Source organism: Heptranchias perlo, chromosome X, assembly GCF_035084215.1.
Source record: "Heptranchias perlo isolate sHepPer1 chromosome X, sHepPer1.hap1, whole genome shotgun sequence".
Lineage (NCBI taxonomy): Eukaryota > Metazoa > Chordata > Chondrichthyes > Hexanchiformes > Hexanchidae > Heptranchias > Heptranchias perlo.
This window is the reverse complement of record NC_090370.1, coordinates 7,516,091-7,530,768: the sequence shown is the minus strand read 5'-3', so window position 1 is coordinate 7,530,768 and position 14,678 is coordinate 7,516,091. Positions and strand designations below refer to the sequence as shown.

General features: G+C 43.2%; 1 protein-coding gene across 1 annotated transcript; it reads left to right on the top strand.

Moving 5' to 3' along the window:
* The first annotated feature begins 983 nt into the window (after positions 1-983).
* On the top strand, positions 984-12,562 carry LOC137307242 (keratin, type II cytoskeletal 8-like). The gene is made up of 9 exons (XM_067976668.1): positions 984-1,342; positions 1,560-1,768; positions 5,237-5,297; positions 5,390-5,485; positions 5,868-6,032; positions 7,289-7,414; positions 9,428-9,648; positions 10,734-10,786; positions 11,620-12,562. Exons 1-9 carry the CDS (start codon positions 1,064-1,066, stop codon positions 11,778-11,780), a joined length of 1,371 nt encoding a protein of 456 aa, XP_067832769.1. The 5' UTR covers positions 984-1,063; the 3' UTR covers positions 11,781-12,562.
* The last annotated feature ends 2,116 nt before the right edge of the window (positions 12,563-14,678 follow it).

The window sequence follows — 14,678 nt, the reverse complement described above, 5'->3', positions numbered from 1 at the left end:
TGTCCGAAAAAATGGGAGCAGTGGTTATGATCTGAAGTTATTGAAATCAGTGTTGAGTCCGGAAGGTTGTAAAGTGCCTAAACGAAAGATGAGGTGCTGTTCCTCGAGCTTACATTGAGCTTCATTAGAACAGTGTAAGAGGCCGAGGACAGAGAGGTCAGAGTGGGAGTGGGACGGGGAATTAAAATGGCAAGTGACCGGCAGGTCAGGGTCACGCTTGCGGACAGAGCGGAGGTGTTCAGCAAAGTGATCACCCAGTCTGCGTTTGGTCTCCCCAATGAAGAGGAGACCGCATTGTGAGCAGCGGATACAGTGTACTGAATTGAAAGAAGTACAAATAAATCACTGTTTCACCTGGAAGGAATGTTTGGGGCTCTGGACAGTGGGAACAGACAAAGTATTCATTAAGAACTATACCCACATCTTCCACCTCCACACATAGGTTACCTTTTTGGTCTCTAATAGGCCCTACTCTTTCCATAGTTATCCTCTTGCTCTTAATATATTTCTAAAACATCTTTGGGTTTTCCTTGATTTTGCGTGCCAATATTTTTTCATGCCCTCTCTTTGCTTTCCTAATTTCCTTTTTAATTTCACCCCTGCACTTTCTATACTCCTCTAGGCTTTCTGTAGTATTGAGCTCTCAGTATCTGACATAAGCTTCCCTTTTTTGCCTTATCCTACCCTGTATGCTCCTTGACATCCAGGGGGCTCTAGATTTGGGAGCCCCACCCTTCTTCTTCGTGGGAACATATTTGCTTTGAATCCTCACTATCTCCCCCTTGAATGCCTCCCACTGCTCTGAAATGACAATAATTCTAATTATAACAATGGAATGTGTCCATTAAATATTGGGCCAAGCCTTCCTTATGCTGGTGGCACAACCACATTCCACACAACACTCCAAAGAAAGGATCTTCCTGACAAACGTGCTATACAACTTGAGACAGGATATCGCTCTATATAAAGAGTGTGCAGACTTGTAAACCATAACCAGATTTGCCAAACTTCGGTTCTGCAGAGTTCTAGCTGACTTCCACTGCCAGTTTTAGAAAAAGCCAAAATGTATCTAATTAAGCAGTCAGGCTCTGAGCATGTTAGTAGCACTAAAGACATCTCCTATAGTCGCTCCAGCAGCACCGACACAGGAAGCTCTCTGAAAAAGAGCACAGTTACTACTATGAAAAGTACTGAGCGAATCAATGTTCCATCTTACAAAACCATCAGTAGCACCGCCACTGTGTACAACCAGGAGGTCGATCCTCTGATGCAGGTGATTCGGAGAGAAGAGAAAGACCAGATCAAGACACTCAATAACCGATTCGCAGGATTTATCGACAAGGTAAGGAAATAAAAGTGTTAATATCGTTTCTGTCAGTTCGGCCTGTAAAATACTTTTAACTCTTTCCCGCATTTTCAGGTCCATCATTTTTAGTGGGATGTGACAGCTGTTTATTTTTGCCTGCTTTAAACATGGCACATAGAATTGTTTCTTTCTTCTTGTGTTAACATTGCTTTTGTATTCTGCTTGTTTTTTTATTCTCTTCCCCACCCTCTAGGTTCGCTACCTTGAACAACAAAACAAAATTTTGGAGACTAAATGGGCCGTCTTGCAGCAGCAGGGAGGTTACAGTTCCAACAATGAGGATATGTATAAGTCATACATCAATGCCCTTAGCCGACAACTGGAAAATTTCAAGCAAGACAAGTTTCGGCTGGATGGCGAACTGGAACAAATGCATGGTGCAGTGACCGGACTCAAGATCCAGTATGTATCAAATAAAATTCTGTTGCTTTTAAGATGTCTGCTCTTATTAAATGGTGGGTATAAACCATAGAATCAAAGAAGTTTATGGCACAGAAGGAGGCCATCCGACCCATTGTGTCTTTGCTCGAGCAATCCAAAAACCCCTCCCATTCTCTCCCTCTGTCTCTTCATAGCCCTGTATCTTCCTCTGCTTTAAATATTTATCCACTTTTCCCTTAACAGAGACAGTGGTCTCTCCTTAACCACTCACTTGACAAAACATTCCATGATCTCGCAAATCTCTGCACAATGAAATTTAAAGGAAACCCTGGATGTCATTTTTCTCCTTCCAAAGCCCAATGGTCCTAAAGCCTCATCTGGGATCAGTACAGAGCCAGGAGTGGACTTGAGACCTCTCCAGGTCACTCTCTGGTCAGTGCAGCTCAGTTAGTGCACTAAAGCCTGCTCTTGTTAAACGCTAGGTAAAACTTGATGTTTGCATTGAGGTGAAGGGGTTTTGTCTGTGCCTCACAGCAAACTGTGCAGTGTGACCTGAAGTACACTGAGGCAACAAGTGGGAGGTCATCTCCAGGCAGTAGTATCGGACTTTGTACCGCTACAGCATCTGCAACCTGGTGCAACAATCTAATTTAGAAAACTTATTTGTAATGTTAGCAGATAGCTAATCCTCCCATCCGCTCTCTACAATTTAGCTGGTCCCTGTGTAAGGAGGGAAATAGGAGCAGTACTGTAACTCGGGACTGCAGTTACAAGTATGGCAGCAGCAGCACCTGCAGTACACCGACACCCGTAAAAATACATCAGATCATATTGAAATTTGGCTTGCTCCACTTCTTAAAAAATCGTTTCAGTTGAGAAATACTTTCTAGAAAATAATGACACTTTGATCAATATAAAATTTGGAAGTATCTTATACATTGTGATATTTACTGCATGGGTGATTCTGTTGATTAGCAAAGGGAAGGTGAGAGGCAGTAACAATGTGTGTTGCTCATACAGAAAGGCTTTCAGCATGCACACATCCTCCCCCCATTGTTTCCTGAAAGAGAAAATACCTGTTGTGACTTTCCCCTCCCTTATTAGCTTCCCTGACAGATTATATTCATTTTTACACAGGTTGTCATATTTAAATAAGGATACATTACCTTTGTGGTGTTTCAGAAGCACAGAGACATTGCTGTTGTGAAATGCTGCACAGTACAGGCACCTGTGAATGCCAATGTAAGAGTGTTACTGATATTGTGTCCTCAGGGAACTCACGGAGTAAGCTGATATGATGAGTCCCAAAAGCTCCCTCAATTTGCGTTAACTGAACACTGTAGCTTATAATATCCAAATATGTATAATATTTGTCAAAACAAAATGCCATCTGCTGACATCGTTAAAGTTCCTTCATTCTTACCACATGCATGAAACAGAAAACACTGCGTGAACATTTATGAGAACATAACTATTCACCAGATTAAAGACCTTTATGCTCCTCCCAATTTCAGGAATTTCCTATATACTGTCACTGCTGATAGTTTGATTCACAAAGGAAAAAAAAAAATCACTTAATATATTTGGCCTTCACTAAGTGTCAGCCATGGCTTAGTAAGAAGCACTCTCTTGCCTCTGAGTCAGAAGTTTCAAACTCCACTCCAGGGATTTGAGCATATTATCGAGGCTGACACTTCAGTGCAGCAATGAGGAAGTGCTGCACTGTCAGAGTCTTTTGAATGAGATATTAAACCGAGTCCCTGTCTACCCTCTCGGGTGGATGTAAAAGATCCCTCGGTACTATTCGAAAAGGATCAGGTGAGTTCTCATGGTGTCCTGGCCAACATTTACCCCTCAACTAATACCGCAAACAGATAATCTGGTCATTTATCTAATTTCTGTTGGTGAGACCTTGCTGTGTGCATCTCTTTATGTTACAACAGTGACTACACTTCAAAAAGTACTTAATTGACTGTGAAGTGCTTTGGAGTGGTCTGAGATTGTGAGAGGTGTTTTATAAATGCAGTTCTTTCTTTCTTTAAATGAGTTTTGTCTACAGAGCTGAAACAAATGTTTTCTGCTTTAAGTTTGTAGCCCTGTTAAACAGAAGCCAATAGAATGTTGCGGTATATAGCCAAAACAGCAGAATACAAGTCAGAGGAAGTCATGATCAACAGAGCTCTGGTCAGACTGCACCTTGAGTATTGTGTGCACTTTGGTCACTGAGAAACAAGGGAACCATTCAATCCCCAGTGTCAGGGGTCTGAGTTATGAGGAAAGACTGGAGAAACTTGGGCTTTTCAGCCAGTAATAGAGGTATACCAGATAGTAAATGACATGGAAAAGGTAAGTCCAGAATATTACTTTAAGTTAAATTGCCAGAGTAGGACAAGAGGTAAATTTAGGACTGATATCAGGAAATTCTTCTTCACACTAACAGTGATCAGTGTATGGTATTGACGTCCAGAACGAATAGTAGAAATGATTCCAAGGTTTTCTTTACTGCAGTTGTTAAAATATTGCACAAAGGAATTTTACGTGAACGTGCCAACCAGTGCACCACCAGTAGAAACGAAACCCATGGAGCTGTTCTTGCTTGAGGCGATGCCAAGTGCTGTTATCAGAGCCAGTGTGCTGACAGCTGATCACTGCTATGAGGTCCCAGGTTTATCCTCTTTTTATGGAGATATTATTTCCACTAATTTGGAAAAATATTCAATGAGAAAGCAGTCAAACAGCTGCAAAGAAAATGGGAATAACTGGAATTCTGTACCGAGGTGTTCTTGTCACCTGAGATGTTACACATCTGGTTAAGTCAGGGTACATGTGGGATCAAATGGCACTCATGTTTTACAGCCGAGATTTTCTGAGGTGAGCAATCGCCACCAAAATATGGGTGGACATCCACCCAATATTACAAGCGCTGACCCTGGTGTAGTTTCACTGGTCAACTTAATTTTAATAATGGAGGTGGCCTCAAACATTGGCAAAGCCTCTGATTGGGAGCACCCAGGTCTGTATATTCCAGTATGAGGTACCGGTGGGTGGATGCTGTGCATCGCCCATGCTGTAATAGCCAATCATACTGTTGCAGTTGTTTCACTCCGATGTAATTGGTCCATTTGCCACTAACACTGACCATATATGGGATGTATATCTATGTGTGGATGTATATTCCCAGTACTTCATCATCTCCTACTCTAACTCAATCTTTACCAGGACTTCAAAACAGCAGAACTCCTCTCCTCTCAAGTCTTCCCTTCCTCATGCAATCGCAAGATTTTAAAATCTAAAGTTCATATCATCCGACCACTACATCCTGACATACCTTTTCTTCTGTCCTACACTAGTCAACCTTGGTGGTTTCCTAATCCTGGGCAGAATTGATTAAAGAAGTGTGCCACCAGTATGATGGGTACATATGTATTGTAATGGTATGATTAATGTTATCACATTTTTAGGATAATAAATGTTCCTTTTTTTTTAAAGATATGAAGATGAGCTGAATAATCGCGCAGGACTGGAAAATGATTTTGTTACTTTGAAGAAGGCACGTTTTTCATTGAATTCTCTTTGATATTAAACAATTTATCCATATGCTGTCACAATAAAATTAAAGATAAACTGTCTGTTCTTGCTTAGGGTGTGGATGATTCATACCTGACAAAACATCAGCTTATGGATAAACGGGATGGACTTGTTAGCGAGCTTGACTTCTTGAGACAGGTCTATGATGAGGTAAAATGATATTCGAACATTTTGCTGACATACTGCAACAGAATGGTATTAGAGCTTAGACATAAACTATGTGGGGCTTCTCAAGTTAGAATTGCCCCTCCCCGTCTATCTGTTTTGTCATGGGAGGCCCAATCCTGTCTTCATCTAACATTCACATGCCAGCACTTCCTGGCAAAGGTTACAGAATTAACACTAATCACAGTGGCCCCATTATGGGCCAAGCTGAGATCAGATCAATCAGGAGACAGAGACCAAATCTGGGGCCTCGCTGCTCAGATACACAGTCACCGTGATTGTTGGGTATTGTAGTTACTTTAATTTGCTTCTTACATTCGATTTCTTCGTTCCTAATCAATGTATTTTTCTTTCAACGCTGCATAAGGAACTCCATGACCTGCAATCACAAATCAAGGATGTTGCTGTCACTGTTCAAATTGATAATAGCCGTGATCTGGACCTTCACGAGCTCGTCGCTAACATGAAAGAACAGTATGAACTGTTGGCAGAAAAGGGTCGTGATGAAGCTCAGGCTGTGTACAAATCCAAGGTAAAATAAAGAGAGAGAGAAAATCCAGAGGGGATTAGAGGGTGCAGTGGATTAGATCCTGGCCTTTCACCTCTGGTACCTGGGTTCGATGCTGCTCAGATTGATGGGGTGAAAGCCTTTTCTGTTTGCTGTTAGGGCATTGTCCCTAATTTGGCAACAAATTGGCAATCTCACTTAGAGAGGCGACAGGATAGCTGTTGTAGGAAATGGAAAAACGCCACACTGATGCAGTGGGTACTGCTCTTCTGAGACTGAGGTTCAGGCACATTAGTGGGATAGGATAGAGAGAGCTTTACTCTACATCTAACCATGCAATACATAACCCTAACTTGTACCGAACATGGGAGTTTCGGCACTGGCTCCCTGGAAAATCGGATACAGAGGCTTGAGGCCTACAATGTGCCCGAGGTGCCCAGGGCGTCCCATTCTGGATGGCAAGCAGAAAGGTGACATTCATTTAAATTAGGCAGCCACCCCATAATATAGCTGGAATGTCTGAACACTACAACAGTTGCACAGTGCCTGTTTGGAACGGGCGCTGAAGAGGAGGCCGTCTTATGGAAAAATTACCAGCCACCCCTGCCCGCTGCTCTTCCTGGAACCCATATTGCTGTGCCCAAGTGCCACTGTGCCACCCTGCCCAGGTCCCCTATCCCCCCAATGCTGGCAACCAGTGTCCTTTCACTGGCTGCTTGTGTCTGACAATCTGGCCCGCCCCCTCCCAGCGCACATGCTCAGAGCACTGGGAAAATGATGCAAATGAGCTGACCTCATGCTGTCCGGCAAGATTGGCCCATTTGTGCACAGCCGAACCTGGCACCTGGAGCAGCAAATGGGGTTGTATTATCGGCCCCTGGGTGTCTGAAATGGGAAATGTTTTATTCCACTGCGTCACTCAAGTTAATAGACACAAAATGTGCAAGAATAAGCTGGGCAAATACATGTCAGGAGGAATAATTTCACAAGGTTCCACTGCTGGTGCAGAGGCTCCCGAGCAGTGAGCAAGGGTCGGAGAATCGGGTCCTAACTCTGACCCACACTCACTTCTATCCCTCACAAAATTATCTCGAATAAGTTTGGGTTTATCTCCTCGAAGAATTCCTTGTGCTTATTCACCTCCTGCAGGTGGCAGGAGATTATGGCAGTGTAAATGGCGCTCGGCCTGTTAGAAGTAACAAAACAGATGGGCCAAATGGCCTTTTCTTATTCCATGTTGTCTTACATTGTGATGTTATTTGATATTTCTTTCATTTCAGTTCAATCAACTGTCTCAGTCCGTTGGAAAATATGATGATGATCTGCGTTTCATCAAAACTGACATTACAGAAACGTGCAGGAGAATTGGGAAACTGACCTCTGAAATAGATTCCCTTAAGAGTCAGGTAATTATGTCAATACCGATTCCTACCAAACACTTGCTGCGCCTTTTCCAGTTTTTTTCCTTTCTTTCCAAAAAGCGTTCGTCTTATTCACAGAATGTGCTGGAAATTTATTCAACTAAAGAGTCTGACACAAGGCCAATTCTGTCCACACTTGCACATTTCCAATATGGGTCATTGTATCAGAGGTGGGAATTGCAGTTGATTTTCCCGTCTCTAAGGGCATAGTGGCCTGTTGTAGTTTCCCTGGTGGAGCCCCAGGAATGGGGCAAGACCAGGTAATGCTGGGTCTCTGCCCCGATGATGAATGGTGAGGAGAATTCCCACTGGGGATGGTGGGGGCCAGAAGTTCCATCAGACCCGTGGAGGCCCGGTGTCATAACAGAGGAGATGGGGCCAGGAGGATAGCAGCACCCACCAAATTTCCCACTGCTCCCCCCTCCTCTGCCCCAATTTTAGTCTGCACCGGCAAGATGCCAGGGTCCAATACAAAGGAACAACAGGTGTAGGGTGCACAGGGGTTTACAAGCTGTGATGGTGGTCTGGAATACCTCAGAAGATTGTCCCTCTGTTAAAGAAGGTCAACTCAAAGGTCACTTTTTCACCACTATTTTTTAGCCGATCCTGCCGACTTTGACTAAACGTGGCTTCACGGTGCTGCATTTTGCTCTTAATTTTAAAGTCATGCATTCTGTCTTTATTTTTCTATATAATAAATCTACTTTGATTTGATATATATTGTTAGAATGTAAAACTTACGACAATTTAAGAAGCAGAGAAGTGGAGTTGGTTGGAGCATTACGGGTTAAGGAGCTGGCAGAGGTTAAACTGAGGTGCTACAGCGCCACCAGTGGTGGGAGGGTGAAATACCACTACTACTACTACTACTACTACTACTACAACAACAACAACTTGCATTTTATATTGCACCTTTAGGTAGTAAAATGTCCCAAGGCGCTTTGCAGGAGTGATTATCAAACAAAATTTGACAGCATGACATTATAAATGTGTATATGGCAATTTATAATGTGAAAAGTTGACATAACAGTGTGACAACAGGAAATAAGGTAGACAGGAAGTGAGCGCTGATACCATGGGGCTTACAAGGTTAATGGTCTCACTCCAGGTCAAAAAGGTGCAAAGTCATCATTATCCTTGTTAATACTGAATCATGGGCTCATCGGTGTAGCTCAATTATTATTTTTGTTTATGCTAATAAATATCTGGCCCATTTGTGAACAGGTCCATATGCAATCTCATGCTCCGCCCTTTCGCGCATATTATCTGAGCAGGTCACTGGATCTGAGCAAATTCAGGAACCATTTGCATAATGACTGTCAGCCCAGGTACCCACACCTTTCATGGTGACTTCCATGCCCAGCCACCTGTACCTTTGTGTGCACAGAGAAGATGGCATGTCACATGTACTGAAGGCTATTCTATATGAGCCCAGACCATGGAGCCCATTACAGTTGAGCCTGATTTTGCCCTCACCGGGGGTCGATAATTACTCTGGTCGCTATGTATAGTGATATTGTAAATGCATTTGTGAAGTTTTCTCCATTCACCATTTCGAGTTCTAAATAAATATTGAATAAAGGAAATCTTCTGAATGCCTTCGCATATAGCGACCAGAGTAATCATTAACGCCTGATTTACCCACAAGCTCACTGGATAGCATGAATCCTGGCTAATTTTTCGCTCCTTACTCAGGGAATTTGTGGGCATCTCACTGTACCCAACACTGCCCCGGTTGAAATCAAATAACTCAGCATAGACCCAGGATCAAATCTTGAACCTTTATGCTCTGTGTGGCTCAGTACCATGGCCTGTTTACTCATTGAGCTATTAAAGGAGCCGAGGGGTTTCTTTTTTTCAAGTAGTATAACATTATTAAAATACAGTTTGCTTTTGACTTTTCCTGCAACGAATTGAATAATTTAAGAGCAATTATGGTTCGTCGAACACATCATTTTCCTTGCTAACGTTTAGTTTTTCGAACAAAAATCTATTTAGCGCACTGGGTTGGAATCAGCAATCACTGAAGCTGAGGAGCGTGGAGAGATAAGTCTGAGAAACACCAGGGCTAAGATTACTGAACTGGAGAACGACATATTCAAAGCCAAGCAGGACATAGCCCGGAAAATGCGTGAATACCAGGAACTAATGAACGTCAAGATTGCCCTGGATTTCGAAATTGCCACCTACAGGAAAATGCTGGAGGGAGAGGAGAGCAGGTACAGGAAATTTTGGGGGCAAAAAGTCGTAATGAAGGTTGTTCAACAAGTTTCTTTATAAGGATGGAAGACAAGTGCCATTGTGTAACAAAATCATATATGTGTGCATAAAGAGCATATTTATGATTTAGTTGCACACGGCACACAGACAAAATGTCCCCCTAAATTAAAAAAAAATATTATATTACTTCAAAGATCCATCATTAAAGTCAACGTCATAATTTTAGGATATTTTGCCGGCAATCTTAATTGCCCAAACAACTTTGAATAGCATTCATTCTAAAACCGCCTTGATCACAGCTGAAGGCTTTTGCATTTTTTTTATCCGAGTTATATAAATTTCAAATATTGTCCCTAAAATGAAACTTACATGGGTATAAAGCAATGAGATATCTCCATACACCCAGTGATGTGTTTACCTGTCACATTATCTAGCAAGTCTTTGTTGCAATTCAATGCAGAAGTGGATTCAGAGAATGACAATCACTGCCCCTTCAGGTTCTCCAGGAATGGCTTGGTACATGCAAGCATCAAATCTAGATATTGCAGTTCCATGGCGCACAAAGAGTGGAGGGATATTTTGTGACGGTGTAGAGAAGCAGAGAAAACACTAATGTCGCTCTGAAATAGCAGACAGGCTCTAACCCTGGAAGGGCAGGTCAATAGACAGCTTCCCTATGTTACAGTGACCCACTGAGATAAGAGGCCAGTTGTCGGCAAAAAGTGGCACAGCCGTAGCCTCACCTGCCTTATGTGCCTGTACCAGTAGATTGGAGGCAGAGGAATAGTTAAATTAGCAGATAAGCCAGTCAAGTAAACTTCAAGCACATCATGAGCTGAGGTACCTCTATGAGCAGGATATATTAAGAACAGCAGCATATTTTTAAATAAATAATATCATCTCGTAGAAGTAGTTTGCAAAGCAGTCATTTATTGGGCCCAATTTTGGGAAATCCAGTTTGGTGGCAGTCAGGAGATTTTTGTCTGGCTAAAATATTGTGTGGCCACGTTGCTCCTTTAAACAAGCTCTAATACTGCAATATTTTTCAGGCCTTATTTATTTACATCATAACTTCTACTTGCAGGATTGGTCAGCAGCAGAAGACAATTCTTCATGTTAACACACCAATAATCTCTGGTAAGTTATTCTATCTCATCTTAGAATTCAGCTCAATTGTCTCCTTGATTAAATCAAGTCAGCCTGGTGCAGTATTAAGTCAAACAAGCAAGGAAGGGAGGTCCCAGATTTGGTCCTCAGGCTGTTTTGACATAACCAATCTAATTTAGGGTGTCACAGATTGGTACCATGTGCTTAGTGTCCCTGAGGCATGGAGGGAAAAATCAGCCAGAATTCCCACTCGTGAGCTCTATCCAATCACACCTGATGGAAGTACGTACTGGGTGAGGAAACAATCAGACTCGTGTATGATAGACCCCATGGTTGAGTAGCCAACATTCACTGTCCAGCCTTACATTTTGGCAGGATACTGGAGGAGGCACTACCAGTTATAGAATTGTACCACAGGATGTTGTCCTACTGTCTTCAGGAAAGGACAGGTATGCGGAACAAATTCAAAGGAGCACCAATGCTTATTGCCTTGGAGTGGACACGGACCCCAATCCCACTTTGGTCAGTTCCCAATCTGAACCATGTTGAACAGGAAGATGCTGAGCAGAGGTTATGGTGTCTCCTCACAGGAAAAATCAAAGGAGGGTAAAACCTAAGTGATCCCTGGTGCCTCCAGATAGCTGGCTATAAGGCGCATTGCCAAGAATCTGGGAATGGGCCATATTTTCACCTTCAAGTGTCAGACCAGGTGGACAAAGTAAAAAGGGGATTCGTGGATAAAAGACAGAAGAGAAACTGTACCCAAATACCTGCATAAAAGTGAAGCAAAAAGAAGTTTTTAACAACAGCTCTTTGGAGATGGATTTCTGCATGTACAATCTTTTCTGCTTTATTTCCTCTAGATAGTGGAGCTTCTAGTATTTCATATTCCAGAAGTCATTCAGTTGAGCATCAGGATGCCTTTGAGAGTGGAGGCAGTGTCCGGAATGTCTCTGGAGGTTCAGTCACAAAAAAGGCTGTCATGGTCAAGACTGTCCTGGCGTCCCAAACAAATGTGCACTAAAAGGAGTCTGACAAATAACAGCTGCGGACAAACAGTTGACGGTGCCTTCTCTCGTTATCTCTCCATTTTCAAATGTTGTATCGAATGGGAACTGGATCATAGCAGGAAAAAAAGACTTCCTTTCATTATATTAATCACGCCAGCTCATTCTGCTCTCCATTTAATTACTGTGAGTTACTTCTGTGCTCAGAGCCTTCCTGTGTTTACTTAGTTCAGTCATCTCAGTTGCCATAGGCCATCTTTTCTCCTGCTATGGCTTCTGGGTCAAAAAATGAGTCCCACTGTTAAGCCCTTCCCCCTGCAGCATGATATAAGTCATCAAAGTCATGTTACGGGTAGGTCTGAATCATATCAGGAAAACAAAGCCAATATCCCAAGAGTCCAAAATAAATGAGTTCTCTGAGCAGAACATCGAAAAACAGCGAGATAAAGTTTCCAGTAATTGCATGAAGGGAAGAATGAGAACCGTGGTGTAAAGCATTGACATCACCACTGTCTGGGTTATGGGCTTTTACTTGCTAGAAATTCTTGTGTCAGTCAGATTAGCTCTTGAAGTGACATGAGTGTTAAATGCCAACTGTTCACGGTTCATGGGTAATGTTGCGGTTTAATGTTGTTTGACCTTACATAAAGTTGCAGCTTTGTTGTGTAGTGGAGACCTGGACGGGTAAAACGTGTTCTCCACACTTTGTCTGTTGCTACCGCCTGGATGCACCTCTACTGTAACGCTTTACTTTGTGCTTCATATTAAATTTAATAAATAGCTTTACATCAACAAAGAATCTGCCATTCACTGAGTCACAATTGTACACAAGTAAGAACAGGGTGCATCCCACACTGGAGCAGCAACATGCAGTGCACTGGAATGGTGGGGTGTGAGGTTGTGTCTGCGACTCCCATACTTAACACTGACTTTCCAATCTCAGTCGTATCGCTTTGATACAGATGCCCAGGCACTCCGTCACAGGAGGGGAGAAACAAATCAACGGCTGCCACATCACTAGGGCACTCTCCCATACCTCCCGGAAACTCACCCCCATTCCCAATTACATACTGGCATTAGCTCCTGGTTGGAGGGTAGGGGATAATTTTCAACTTAGAACTGATAAGGAAAATCAGACGGTTTCTATCACTGGCGCCTGGCCCACAACGCCAGTTTTAAATTCTGAACAGTAAGTTAAAATTACCCCCCCCTATTGTTTCCAAGTCCGACTTGAATTTCCTCCCCCTCCTTTACATCACTCCAGGCCAATTTATGCCAGGGGTGCACCTCAGACCCTGAGGAAATTTGGGGCTGGTGTGACCTTCAGTTATGTTTGTTGGAACAGGCTGAAAGAAGTTACATTGTCATCTCTGAATAATAACAGTCAATGGAAGTGAGAATCGGGAGAGATGTATAATGGGCAGTTGATTACATATCGGACATTTTAATTATCGCCCAAAGTCAAAACTATCCCCCCCCCCCATACCCCTGCGATGTGTGGTCACAACATTCCAATGGTATTGCACCCTACCCCCTTCCTTCCCCTCTACTCATTGGAGTTCAGAAGAATGAGAGGCGATCTTATTGAAACATATAAGATTGTGAAGGGGCTTGATCGGGTGGATGCGGTCAGGATGTTCCCAAGGATGGGTGAAACTAGAACTAGGCGGCATAATCTTAGAATAAGGGGCTGCTCTTTCAAAACTGAGATGAGGAGAAACTTCTTCACTCAGAGGGTAGTAGGTCTGTGGAATTTGCTGCCTCAGGAAGCTGTGGAAGCTACATCATTAAATAAATTTAAAACAGAAATAGACAGTTTCCTAGAAGTGAAGGGAATTAGGGGTTATGGGGAGCGGGCAGGAAATTGGACATGAATTTAGATTTGAGGTTAGGATCAGATCAGCCATGATCTTATTGAATGGCGGAGCAGGCTCGAGGGGCCAATTGGCCTACTCCTGCTCCTATTTCTTATGTTCTTATGTTCTCCATCCTTGCCCTCTCTCTCTCCCTCTCTCCCCATCCCCTCCCTCTCTCCCCTGTCTCTTACTTCTCCCCTCCTCCCTCTCCTCTTCCCTCTCCCCACATCCCTCCCTCTCCCTTTACCTTTCCACGTGTCTCCCCCTGGCCTTCCATCTGACTCCTTCCCCCTCCTCTTCTTGGTCCAATTCAATTAATCACCGTCCTCTTCTCCTGCTTGATCTCAATACTCTACTTGGCCTTGACTCACCATGTGTTACGTCACAGGAGAGCAACTAATGTTCTCGCCCGGAAATTGTGCTGAGCGGCAAACGAACCTCGCCCGCTGCTTGTTCGTTATAAACTCACCTCCAAACTAATTGCGGGCTTCTGGGCGCCAACTTCCTTCAATGGCAAGCTTAAACTAGTGCAGTGGCCTTTTCTGGGCTTCTCTGAGCTGTGAGAACGGGAAAGGAGCGCATTCTCCCCTCAACTTGAAGCATCCCAGACTAAACCTGTGAGAAGCAGGAAGTGAAAGCTTCCTTCACAACCCGCGCAGACTAAGAACCAGGAATTGTCAGATCAGATTAGTAAATTCACTATAAAACCAGTTGGCGAAAGTGAACTAAAGAGAGGGTAAAATTTAAAGACTGAGATAAAAGAGAGAAAGAATAAGGAAAAAAAATTTTAAATTTTAATTTAAATTTTCTTTTCAAATGTCCAAAAACTATTAAAATCGGGAGTAAAATCATAGAAAGGTTACAGCACGGAAGGAGGCCATTCGGCCCATCGAGTCCGCACCGGCTCTTTGCAAGAGCAATTCAGCTAGTCCCACTCCCCTGCCCTTTCCCCGTAGCCCTGCAAATTTTTTCCTTTCAAGTACTTATCCAGTTCCCTTTTGAAGGCCATGATTGAATCTGCCTCCACCACCCCCTCGGGCAGTGCATTCCAGATCCTAA